Source organism: Pyrgilauda ruficollis, unplaced genomic scaffold, assembly GCF_017590135.1.
Source record: "Pyrgilauda ruficollis isolate IOZ18807 unplaced genomic scaffold, ASM1759013v1 scaffold3, whole genome shotgun sequence".
In the NCBI taxonomy this organism is placed as follows: domain Eukaryota; kingdom Metazoa; phylum Chordata; class Aves; order Passeriformes; family Passeridae; genus Pyrgilauda; species Pyrgilauda ruficollis.
The window spans coordinates 19,782,699-19,795,470 of NW_024524377.1; the positions used below are offsets into that span (position 1 = coordinate 19,782,699).

Below are 12,772 nucleotides of genomic sequence, written 5' to 3' on the forward strand. Positions count from 1 at the left end.
GGGGGCGCGGGAGCCGCGGACCCCCCCCCCCGCCGGTCCCGCGCCCCACAGCGGCGGGGCGGTCAGCAATAAAAAAATAGACAGAACTTTTTGGCCGAACGCGGGGGCGCCCCCCGCCCCGACGCCGTCTGGCTGCTGTGGCAGCTGAGGCAGGAGCAGGGCGCCGAGCCCCCCGGAGGCCCCGAGCCCGCCGCCGCCGCCGCCGCCGCCGCCGCCGCTGCTGCTGCCGAGGCGGCCGCGCTGCTGTTGAGGCCGGCGGCGGCCGGCGTCTGGTAGAGGCCGGGGTGTCGGAAACTGCAGAGCAGCTCCGGGCGGGAGTAGGGGTGCGAGAGGGCGCGGAAAGTGTCCAGCGGGCGGATGGAGGTGGCGAAGGGCGCTGCGGCGGCTCCCGAGGCAGCGGCGGCAGCGGCGGCGGCCGTGACCCCGACGTGCGGGTAGTAGTGGAGCGGGACGTGGGAGTGGAAAGGGTAGGGCAGGCTGCCCGTGGCCGCCGCGTGGGTCATCATGTAGGTGTAGAAGCTGGGGTCGGCCGGGTGGGGCCAGGACATGGCCAGGCGCTGCCGCTTGTCCTTCATCCGCCGGTTCTGGAACCACACCTGCGGGGATACAAGCACAGCGCGGCCTCAGCTCCTCTCCACTCCTCGCCCCGCCGCGCCCGTTCCCGCGGACACCGGCGTGCACCCACCAAAACACATTGCCAAAGCTTCTAGGCTACCCCTCTCCCTCCCGGAGCAATCTCCCGTGACCTTGCCCGAGGGGAGAGGTACGGCCCTCCCTCTACTCGAGAGGGACCCCTTCGATCCGAATAAATGTTTCCCTTCGAATCGTCCCGTCCTCCCCACTCAGGGCTCGGTCTTCACGGTATTGACGCTCATTCATTCCCCCTACGTTTATTCTCTCCCCTCTTCACTTAAGGAAATAGGCGAACGCGATAAAAACTGACGAGGAAAATAAAAACAACACTAATGACAATAACTTTTTAAGAAGCAAATGAAAAGTGTTGGATGCAGAAAAGCAAACGAGCACGAGTGGTGCTGATAGCTATGGGCCCCTCGAGTCCTTCAGCCGGAGAGCCCAGCCGGCCGCGGCCCGGGACGCTCGGGGCAGCCGCGGCTCGGTGGGGCGCGGAACGCGGCGTACCTTGATGGTGGTTTCGGGAAGATTGAGGGCGGCGGCCAGCTCGCAGCGCCGCGGCCGCGACACGTAGTTCTCGCGGTAAAACTCCTTCTCCAGGCGGGCGATCTGCTCCCGGGTGAAGGCGGTGCGGTAGCGGCGCACCTGGTCGGCCCCCGCCGCCGAGCCGCCCAGCGCGCCGCCGCTGTGCAGGCTGCCGATGCCGGCGGCGGGGGCGGCGGGAGCGGCGGCGGCGCTGGGGGTCGGGCTGCTCTCCGCGTAGCCTGCGGGGCGAGGGCACGGTGGTGAGAGCGGGAGACTCGCTGGCCCCCCGATCCTCCCGGCCAGGCCGGACCGGGCCCGCTACAGCCGTGCTCAAGGCCAGCTGTCATTCTTACAAATCCCTGCTGCTAACAGAATCGATAAATTTGGATTTGGAGGTGGTTTATTGGTTATCGTTTGGTTGGTTGGTTGGGTTGGGATTTTTTAATCCTTCGTAACTGCTTTGTTTTCAGATTGGGCGGGTTTGGAGACTACAGGGCAGTCGAGCTCAGGGGAGAGCGGGCGAGGGCGCGGGCCGCGGCTCGGGGCCCGGGCTCGGCGCTAGCCTGTTCCCCTTCCACTGCCGTTCTTTAGTTTCGTTTGAGACATACAAAATAAAAGCAGCCATAAACCGCCCCCCCCTTTTTTTTTTTTTTTTTCTCTCTAGGGTTACGTCGAGCATCCCTGCCTTTCTCTGGCACATTTGAAGAAAAAGGCATGCACTGTGGCTCCTAGGAAATCCACCGTTTATCTCCCTACACCTCCCCAATAATAACCTCCACCTCCAGCAATAGTAACAACCACCGTGCCCCGCGAAGAACGGGGAAGGAGACGAGGCTGTTTCAAAACGCCTCTTACAAGCAGAGGAAAAGTGAACAATGCCAAATCAGCCCGAGGTGGACACAGACAGCACGTTGCATATACACAGAGAAGGACACACACAGTCAAATGCGGGCAGTTTCCTCGCATTCCCCCCTCTCTCTCTCTCTAATTTAATCTATGTATATACACTCATATACAGCTCAAGAGACGCCGAGATCTCCAAGAGCGCGGGGAAATACAGGGAGAAAGCTTTGCCTAAATATAGGTGGGTGGATATTTGTGCCCACCTATATTCTGGATATATATCTACATATCAATTGTTTGGGCATGCACACACACACACACGAAGGCAGCGGCACGGGAGCTGCCCGGACAGTGTATCTCGGCTGTTGGGGTAGCGCAGTAATTGTAATAATATTTTACAGCCTGGAGCTCTGTCTTCGCAGAAGAGAGAGCGCCGATGCAGAGGCCGGCAACTTTGGCGGTGGCAGTGGGTTTCCTCTGGTTTTTAAAGCCGGTTGGCAAAGTGAGGGGCTTAGATGAAGATGATAAAGGAAGAGTTACCTTTGTTACTGTTTTCCTTCAGCTGGGAGGAAGTCAGGCTGGCCGGGGAGCGGAGCGCAGAGCAGCCCACCTCCACATCACTGTTCATATCTGCCTCTTGAGCAACTTCGGAATAAAGGCTGATTTTCTTCCTGCTTTCCGACGGCGGGATTTCGGAGGAGACAGTGCTTTCACTGCTCGGATGCTGGAGATTGAATAAAGTGTCTATTTCAAATTTGCCTTTGGCGGAGATGTCCCCTATAGCGCTGTGCAGGGAGGCGGCAGTCAGTCTCGGGCTGAGGCGACCACTGTGCGGAGAATTTTCAAGGGCCTCCAACACCGCATTTCCAGCTGAGTCTGACAAATTCGAGAGCCTTTTGCCAGCTGTAGGGCTGTGCAGCCCTCTCTCCATCAGGATCATCTCTTTTCTTATTCTTTCCATCATCTCAGCTTTATAAAAAATGTCAAAGTTGCAGGGCTGGTCCTGTACTAATGATGAGCTGCAGCAGGGGCTAATTCACATTCAGCCCGGCAAGTGTCTCTAAATATTATTATCTGTTTTTGAGGGAGGTGTAAAAATTGTGGGATGCCAAAGCGAGGGAATGACTGGTCAAAATGACCCATACATCCTTTCTAGCCCGAAATGTCATTCATCAAAAAGTGGTGCTCGTCATTAAGGTACGAATGACGCTGTTCGAATAATCATTTATTGTAACAGGTTTATAAGCAAATAAATACAAGCTCCTGTCAGTGGATAATGAAGGCGGCTTCAGAGCAGACAAATATATCCAGGTGGAAAGAAAGAAAGACAAGAAGTGAGGAGTAAAGCTCCTGTCCTTAGCTTGATCAGATCCTGCTTGAATTGCTCTGGGGTTTGGCCTCTGGGGTGGAATTGACAGTCTGATTAATAAAATGAGCTGTGCAACATTTCCCCCTTCATTTAGGTGCATCATTATGCTCTGATTTTTGTTTTGTTGCCTTTTAGGTCCTAATGATGCAGCTTCTTTCTCATTTGTCCTCGGACAGAACTACATGCTAAATATTAGATAATACTTTTCTTTATTATTATCTCTGAGGCGAATTTTAGATCACAACGCAAGGAAATGCTCAAGAGGACCAGAGGATCGAGAACATCCTGCCGCTGATATCTCTTTACTTTTCCTTCCCATTTCCAGACCACTTTAGTACTTTTATTTAGGAATTTACACTGACACCCCCACGCACCCTCTCACAGGCACGAACCAGACTTTACAAGTCTGCTGCACAGATTCAAGTGTACCTACAGTAGTTACCCGAAGATTAAAATATTTGTTACAATGCAGTATATTACAACTCTATTATCTTTGTCTTCCTTGCGCCCTTAAATATGATCTTATTTTTTACTTTCTATAATCCTGCTTATCGACGAAGCTAGCCCGGGATTTTTCTTCCCTCTGGGAAAATACTGACTGTTTTACGGTATGATAGGGGAAGGAAATAACTGGAGAACATTAAATACATTCGTGATTTAAAACACTCCGTGGGCATCCATTTCATTCTCCCGGCAGGTCTCACTCCAGCCCTTTGCTTCTTTCCTCCCCACCACCAATAAAACCTAAGCATTTGAAAATTAAAAAATAATCATAGAATTAAATGATGGATGGGGGATTATTGCCTACAGGCTCCGACCTACCAGAAGCATCACCTTAACACCCTCTCTCCAAAGTTACCTGTGGCTCAGTTAGCTCATCCCTCCGCTCTTTGCCGGTGCCGCGGGGCGAAGCGTCGCCGCGCTGCTGGAGACACGGGCTGCCGCGCTCGGCAGACGTGACAGTCGGAAAGTCTCCCTTCAGTGGTAACTTTGCTAGTAATAATGACGCTGATGGCAACCATTTAAACGAAGATAAATCCTTTGTCGTTAGCATCTCTGGAGTGAGCCTCGATAGCTGCCCAACCTTTTTTCTCGCAGTGATTTTTTTTCACCTACATCATCTAGTGTTTAGACCCTGGGAGCACGAATTTCATCTCCGGGAGAAACACATGAATATTTCCTGTGATTAAACGCGGGTTTGATTTTTTTTTTTTTTTTTAATGAGGAGAGCTCTTCCTGCTAATCTTGGTCACACGCATCTCCTAAGTTCTTGTGCTCCTGCGCATGATTCATAGTTCGAAAATGGGATACTTGTCAGATTTTTTTTTCCAATAGCCTATTAAAATCCCCCTAAACATTCCACCAAATATTTAAGAAGTATTCTAGGCGTTGTTTGCAAAATCCAGCCTTCTATTAATGAGAGTTTTATGTCAGCCCTTTGAAATGTGAATTTAGACAGCAACGCGGTGTCCTGAGTTTTACAGCCCTCAAACCAGACAAGAGTAAATGTCAACTTTTCCTTGCCCGCGGGCTCGGCGGAAGAGCGGGCCGGTGCTGCGGGGAGAGGAGCGGTGGGCAGGTTCCGCAGCCGCAGACACCCCGCGGGGTCCCGGCCGGGCCGGGAGCCGCGGCTCCGAGGGGTCCGGGAGCGTGTCCCCGCGGTGCCCCGCGGAGGGAGCGCGGCCGGGCAGGGGCCCTGCCGGCGGCAGCTGGCACCGCCCGCCCCGCCCGNCCGCGGCCCCGCCGGCTCCCGCAGCCCCTCGCTCCCCGCCGGGCCCGGCTCCGCAGCAGGCGGCGGCGCGGCCGCGGCTCCCGGCGGGGCGGAGGCGGAGCGGAAACCTGCGGCCGGGTTTATTGCTGTCGTTTGGCGCCCTCGTCTGTTTTCTTACATGCTGTAACGCGGCAAGCATCTTTCCCCCCGCTCTCTCGAAAACCGCAGCCGAGATACCACGGCTCGGAGGCAATCGTGTGTGCACGCCACCAGAACCGGCACAGCTTTAGGCTCAAAAAATGTTACTGCACCACTAAAAAGGAGAGAACGGGTTTTATGTTATTTGGAGCGGATGAAAAAGACTATGTGAAATGTGAGAAAAATAAGTTACACTCAAGTGCGGCTATGAATGATCTTTACTAGGGTTATATTTTGCACCTTTTAAATAATACTGATTCCTTAGGTTATGTACAGAGTATCTTAAAATACAGCTAGATTCATATGCAAGGGTTATAAAATGTTATACAACATGTTAATAATCTTCCACTAGGCAAAGGTGAGGTTACAAAACTGTTCCCTGCAATGCAGTTAATGAGTTCACCCCAGATCCTCAACCCCCTAATAAACTAGTTGTCCGTTGTTTAAATTCCCAGAAAAGTAGAACTATTTACTGCACTGATGTTTATATCTTTGCTTGGTGTTTGTGTGCGTAGGGGAGTTTATGTTTTGGGATTGTTGTTTTGTTGCCTTTTTTTTTTTTTTTTTTTTAATTGTTACTTTTCCTTTGTGGTGGTCCCTTGAGGTTTTTGTTCGGTTGTGTTTTGTTTTTGTTTTTTTTTTTTTCTTTCAAAAATAATAGCAGAGCCTACAAAATATTTCCGAATGTTTGCAGTTGTTCAAAATCAATAGCTAAGCCTGAAAAACCACGGACATTGAAGCGACATTAGTGGGCAAAGAGGGAGGAAGTTACAGAGACCGCCGAGAAACTGCCGAAATATGTGAGCTTTTGTTAGACTCTGTTTACTCAGTTGTTCTTGTAAGTTTAAATAGCTGCTCAGGCCTTTGGCCAGATTTTTACCTTGAAAGTTATTGCTGGAGGCATCAATGAATATTTCAGTACTCATCTATTAAATCTTGCCCGGGGAAAAGGGGTCAGGTAGTTTAATTGAAACGAAGTTCGTATTAAATGAGACAAACATCCCGGGCAACTTTTCACCAGTCAGAGCATTCCTGGGAAGACGAGCGGGAATATCTGCTTCCCATCCCGCAGCGGGGCAGGCTGCCAGCAAGGCCCCAGGGTAGCGCGCAGGAGACATCCGTGGTAGCGCAGGGTCTCCGGGACGCTGCCCACGGGGCGGGAGAAGGCGGCGGTGCGGTGGTCGTGGGAAGAGCGGGGACGCGGGAGCCGCTCGCCCCTGTGGCTAGTGGCAGCCGCGCTCCTGGGGGCCCGCGCTGCGCCCGGCCGGCAGGTGAGTGAGGGACAGAGGGAGAGGGGGGACCCCTGCCCTGCCCTGCCTTGCCCTGCCAGCTCTGCTTTGCCCTGTCCTGCCCTGCCTTGCCCTGCTTTCCTGTCCTGCCAGCCCTGCCCGTCCTGTCCGGCCAGTCCTGCCTCTCCTGCCTGTCGTGCCCGCCGGCCCTGCCCGCCGGCCCTACCTGATCTGACGGCCGGCCCTGCCCTCCCTGTTCGCCGGCCCTGCCCGCAGGTGCTGCCACCCTTCCGTCCAGCCCTGCCCGCTGGCCCTGCCCGCCCCCTGCCACCAGCCGGAGGCCGCCTGGCAGGGCAGCTCGGCGCCCGCGCAGCACGCTCCTGCTCAGCCCCGACTGTCCCCTCTGCCTCAGGCCGCCATATCGGCATAGGGCCAGTCTTGGGGCTTGTTCAGTCTATATTGTCTGTGAAATGTCACTCGCGAGTGAAGGACGCGAGCACAGCGTGTCCCCGAGTCCCGCGGGCCCTGCACACCGTCCCTGCCCGCGCTGCCCAGGCAGAAATCCACGGACGCCAGGCGAGTTTCACACTTACACGGGTGAAAGTTCTGAGGCTGCCTTTGCACACAGACGGGGTTTCACTCAAACGACACAGCCCACGCCCGGTCGCAAAGGGACTCGGCCGATGGCTCAGTTTGGGTTGCGGCAGGCTGCCGAGCTGGTCCAAGGTCAGGGTCCCGAGGTCCCCGCGCTGTTCCAGAGCGGCGGGGGCAGGCAGAGAGCGGCCAGCACCAGCCCGTGACCCCAGAGCTCAAGTTCAACGCCCGCAGTGCTCAGCCGCCCGCGGCCGCTGCACAGAGACCACGCGGGGAGCCCCCAGAAAACTTTCTCCGTCTCGAAACCGATTATTTAAGGTTGAAGTAACTAAAGAAGTGAGAAGCTGTGGGCATAGATCTGGAGAGGAAAATAGTTTAGAACAATTCTCTACGTGTTGCTGTTCAATCTATTCGTTATCATAACTGACTATTTTTTTAAAGGCATGGGGGAAAATGAAAGTTCTATTTAGCTATTAAAATTTCATACGAATTAAAAGGTAACAACGGAATGCAGTGGAAACGGAATAAGGTTTGGGAGACATATAAATCGAGTGGTTTTGTTTGTGTTCTGTGTTTGTCCTGGAGGAGAATTTTTTTCTTACACCAAACACTAACATAAGAACCAACTTCCTATCGACACAATTACCATCGGCAAATTCTGGCGAGGGGGAAGATAAAAAATCGCTGGGGGGGGTGGTCCTGTAAGAGATGGATACTAGGCAGATACTAAAAGCCTGTGCTACAAGTTTGAGTGGAATCCTAGCTGTACTAAATAATGGCAAATGCACTTGTCTAAATGAGATTATTTCAGGATTGTAAAAAATAATAATAAAAAAAAACAAAACCAAAATCAAAAACAAAAACGAAAACAAAAAACCACAACCTTTTCTTCTGGGGAAGCACAAGCACGCCTGCAGCGTTGCTTTCTAGCTCATGTATTCTGCAGATTCCCGTGCGATGTGTCAACGGAAAATGCGACGCGACTCCTCGGGGCGCTGGCCACCCGCGAAAGCGCTGCCCGGAGAGGACAAGGACGGCCTCGCGGGGAGAGACACCCGGCCAGCGCGGCAGCTCCTCCTGCCCTGCCCGACAAGGAACTGAGCCCCGATGGGAACTGTTCTCCCTGGGCAAAGGAAGCCCCTAGCTGCTCGGGGCCTCCGCACGGCCCCCTGCACCGGGGGTGCGGGACCCATCCTGCTACTTGTAAACAGGGTGGGTGCTCTCCGAGATCCGACCTTTGCTCATGAGATCATTTATTCCTGTGTATAATATCCTGCCATGCAAGGCGATGTTGTTTTCTACACCCTTCACCAAGCAGCTCATTATAGAATTGAGGCTGTTGGTCATGAACCCGCCCAAAGAGTTTTTTGGTACACCGAGGGGCTCTCGCTGGAGCAGGGGTCTCGGCAGGGCTGAAGACCTCTACGGGAGTCGCTGCGGCTGCACCGTGGTTTGCTTTGATGCAATCGACCTCAAAAAGCTCCCAAACCCTGCTCTTTAGGTGTTCCTTTCTTTCGCGGCCTTATTTAAAGGTCCTGACATGAGAGAAATTTTTACTGCATTTATTGAAAGAGGAAACACAGCAGGATGTGGGAATACACATAGAAAGACGTCCGGAGAAATAAAGTCCTTCGTTTCTCTGGACTTCTTTTTATAGCGAAGTTTTCGGTAGAAAGTTCCTTGCAGCGACATAAAAGGGTGAGAAAATTGTTCTTCGACAAAACTTCCTTCTAATTACGGAGGGTTTAATGTCCTGAAAGTAAATACTGATTCGGCTTATAACTGAGAGAAACATGTAATCACGCCTGGCTCACTCCTTAGCTGATTATGAAAGATTAATAGCAATTATGCGGTCAGAGATAATGACATGAACTCGTCTATAATATTCGGTTGTTGCCTTAATTGTGGGCACCCGTTTGTCCTTCCAAACCCCCCTTCCAGATACCGCCGACGATTATTAGACCGGCTACAAAGTAGGGCTGCGTGACGGGCGGCTGCTGCGGGACCAGCAGCTATCCCGCGACAGCCCAGCGACCGGGGAGCTCCGCCACCACCTGCCCGGGCTGCCCAGCAAGGGCACCCCCAGCGCCCGCAGTGGTGTCGGTACTGAGCTCCATCTCCATGGCGGCTGCCTCTCCTCTCTCATGCGCCAGAGCCTCCGGAGGGACAGTAAACACAGCCCCAGTTCTATGGTTTTCAGCGGCGCGGAGTTTCCCTGTCCTTCCCCGCGAAGCTGACACTTTTCCCAGCAACTTCTTGCCCTCCGCGCCCAAGAGAGAGCAAAGTGTGCAATACACAACTGCGGAGAGACTGGACTCGGTCCAGAGGGGTAGGGATTGGAGTTGTGGTTGAGGTTGTGGTTGGGGCTGGAGCTGGAGCTGGGAGCCGTCTTCGGAGCTTTCTCCATTTCCAGTATTTCGCGCTCCTGCATTTCTATCCCGACTCAGTGTGAGAGTCGAGGGAGACGACAGAAGGATTTGCCACCGTCTTGGGAAGTCACCACGAAAACAGCCGTCAGCGTAAGCAAACTCTGCGTTTTAACTAGGCTGCCTTACCACGACATGAACTGACACTGCACGGGGAAAAAGCCACATCTAATGAGTGCCAGGTTTACCGTCTTGCGCTGCCCACAGACCCCGTGCCTTTTCCTAGCCGGCAGCAATATCGGGGGTGCGGTGGGCAAGGGCGGGGGGGGTGGTTAAAAGGAGGGTTCTCCCAGGGACCGACAGTTCAGTGAAGACAGGGGACCCCTTTTCCCATAGAACAAATCCCATCTACTCCATATATCGCCGGGAAGAAGGGAGGTGGGGAGGATGGAATGCAAAGACTGTGTTGGGGTTTTCCCCCTCTTGCAGAGGCAACAATGAACTGGAGAAGGTCTCGCTGTGGATCCGGTGAGACCCCTGTCCGTGGATGTAAAAAAGGCCCCTGCCGGCGGCCTCAAAAGGTCCAGTGGTACTCGGCTGGCCTTTTTGAAGCCGCGAGCAGGAGGAAGGGGGAGATGAAGCAACGGGGGCCTAGGTTGGTCCGGAGGGACATCACCGCTGCTCGCCCGTCCAATCTCCCCCCGCTCCAGCTCCGGGGCCTTGGCGGGGCCGGAGCGCGGCGGCGGGGCGGGGGTGGGAGTAGAGGGTGGGGGCGCCGTCGGTGCCGACCGGGGGGCTGCGAGGCGAAAGGGGCAGTGCGGGCAGAGGGAGGGTCACATGTTCCGACGGCAGCCTATGAGCAGCCCCCCGGGCTGAGGCAAACTAATCTGGGGCCGGCCGCCCCCGCCCCGGTCCCCCCTCCCAACCTGGACTTCGTTTTTATAAACGTACCGCCAGGATCCAACCTGTTGGAGGCAAATAACCATCCGCATCATGCCCGGCCCGGGACCGAGCCGCCGCCGCCGCCGCCCGCGATGTGCAAGGCCATGAGCAAAGCAGCGAGCTGGGAGATGGACGGACTGCGCGGCGAAAGCAGCGGCGGCGGCGGCGGCGGCAGCGGCGGCGGCGGCCGCGGAGCCCCCGGGCAGTGCCGTAATTTTCTCTCCTCGCCCGTTTTCGGGGCCGCGCACACGGGCCGAGCGGCCGCCGCCGCCGCTGCCGCCGCCGCCGCCTCGGGTTTTGCCTACGCCGGCGGAGGGGAGCGCTCGGGGGCGGCGGCGAGGCCCGACCCCCCGACCAAGGACTGCCCGGGCTCCACCACGCCGGCCGCCGCCCCCGCGCTGGGCTATGGGTATCACTTTGGCAATGGATACTATAGCTGCAGGATGTCCCACGGGGTTGGGATACAGCAAAACGCCCTGAAGTCTCCCCCCCACGCCTCCATTGGCGGCTTTCCCGTGGAAAAGTACATGGACGTCTCCAGCTTGACCAGCTCCAGTGTCCCTGCCAATGAAGTCTCCTCCAGGGCAAAGGAAGTGTCCTTCTACCAGGGCTATACAACCCCCTACCAGCACGTTCCTGGGTACATAGACATGGTCTCAACGTTTGGCTCTGGGGAACCGAGACACGAAACATACATATCAATGGAGGGCTATCAGTCTTGGACTCTGGCTAATGGCTGGAATAGTCAGGTTTACTGTGCCAAAGATCAGACACAGAGCTCACACTTCTGGAAATCGTCCTTTCCAGGTACGAGAGGGGGAGAAATGGTCTGAGCAGAACACCCCCGCGCCTCCTCCGCCTTCCCGTCCCCTCCCCCGCCCCCGGCCTGCAGGGGCGGCCTGCCGAGCTGGACACGCTGCACAGACACGCAGAGAGCAGGGTGGGGGCGGTGGATATTCTTTTTTTCTCACTCCCCCCTCTGCCGTCTACCCCCGAGAAAATCCTCACCCTCTGCTTTCCATACCCGCGGGACTGACCCCAGAACCTCCCCGCCACCAGCGCCAGGCCACCGACCCCCGGGCCGCGAGCGCCGGGGCGGCCTCGGGCTCCTTCTCCCGCTGCTTCCCTCGGTGGCCGGGTTTATAGTCGCGTTTGAAGTTTGCAGGACGGTGGCTCGAAGGCTTGCTCTCCTCTGCCTCTCCGGCTGGCGACTGATCCGGCGGCCCCAGAGCACTTAAGAGACCGCGAGCAGTGAGGGCACAGAGGCACAAACCACATGCAAACAAACCCGGGAAACTCTCACCAAAGCGATTTCTGTGTGTGCGCTGCCAGCACCGAGCCGCTCTCAGCCCCCAGCCAATGCCCCCACCGCCCTGCATGCTCGGTTAGCGATGCATGCCTGAAAAGTGATGACAGTCCATCAAAGTTTTGGTGGTGCTTTACTAGAGTGCAAATAATGTGGCAGTGTAAATAATAATAAACTGTAAACAACCCGGCATTATTTATTTGCCCATGAAAGCCAGTGCCCAACAAGTATCGGTTAAGCTTTAAAAGCCTGTAATAAAATTCTGATTTTTCACATCATGTCTTTTACAATAGGGGACGTTGCACTAAACCAGCCCGATATGTGTGTCTACCGGCGAGGGAGGAAGAAGCGAGTGCCCTACACAAAACTGCAGCTTAAAGAACTCGAGAATGAATATGCCATTAACAAGTTCATTAACAAGGACAAGAGGCGAAGGATATCCGCAGCCACAAACCTGTCTGAGAGACAAGTTACCATTTGGTTTCAGAACAGGAGGGTGAAGGATAAGAAAATAGTCTCCAAACTGAAAGACAACGTGTCCTGATACATTAATTGCGGACAGTGATGAAAATATAAACTCAATTTACCACCAGCTAAAGACTTTCGAAAAGACTTGAAAATATATTTAATTTTTTGTTTGTCCTTCCAGCGGTGGCGAAATTTCGGGAATTGTTTTCCGTGAAAGTCAGCATTTTTCTCTCAGTGTAAGGGAGTGTTGACAAGTTTTGAATTGAATTATAGTTTCTTCTTTTTGAAAATAATAATAATATTAATATTAATTATATTTTCTGTTCTTCCCTCTAGGCCAGTATAAAGGAATTTAAATATGTTGAACGGTAAAAGTTATAATTTTTTAAAGTGCTTAAATCTTTGGGGGGTATTCTGTGATTTTTTAATTTTTTTTTTTTCTCTGAGCAACAGCCAGTGCCAGAATATGTCAGTTTTGATTTGGTATCGTAAACTTCAAAACACGCCGAGTGAAAAAAAAAAAAAAAAAAAAAAATCAATCGGAAATACAAGAAAGCCGGAATACAGACCCGTGGCAGCACCCGGCTT

The 12,772-nt window shown here is 54.1% G+C and overlaps 2 protein-coding genes across 2 annotated transcripts in view; one reads left to right on the forward strand and one right to left on the reverse strand.

Annotated features, from left to right (window-relative positions):
• EVX2 (even-skipped homeobox 2) overlaps nt 1-2,965 on the reverse strand; it is an 8,481-nt gene extending 5,516 nt beyond the window's left edge. The window contains exons 1-3 of the mRNA XM_041473490.1: nt 2,542-2,965; nt 1,141-1,397; nt 88-596 (exon numbers count right to left, since the gene is read on the reverse strand). Of these exons, the coding sequence (XP_041329424.1) occupies nt 88-596; nt 1,141-1,397; nt 2,542-2,965 (1,190 nt within the window). The remainder of the gene's footprint in view (nt 1-87; nt 597-1,140; nt 1,398-2,541) is intronic.
• A 7,537-nt stretch (nt 2,966-10,502) lies between these two features.
• On the forward strand, nt 10,503-12,260 carry HOXD13 (homeobox D13). The gene is made up of 2 exons (XM_041473397.1): nt 10,503-11,217; nt 12,010-12,260. The coding sequence occupies exons 1-2, from the start codon at nt 10,503-10,505 to the stop codon at nt 12,258-12,260; spliced, it is 966 nt and encodes a 321-aa protein (XP_041329331.1).
• Nucleotides 12,261-12,772: the final 512 nt, after the last annotated feature.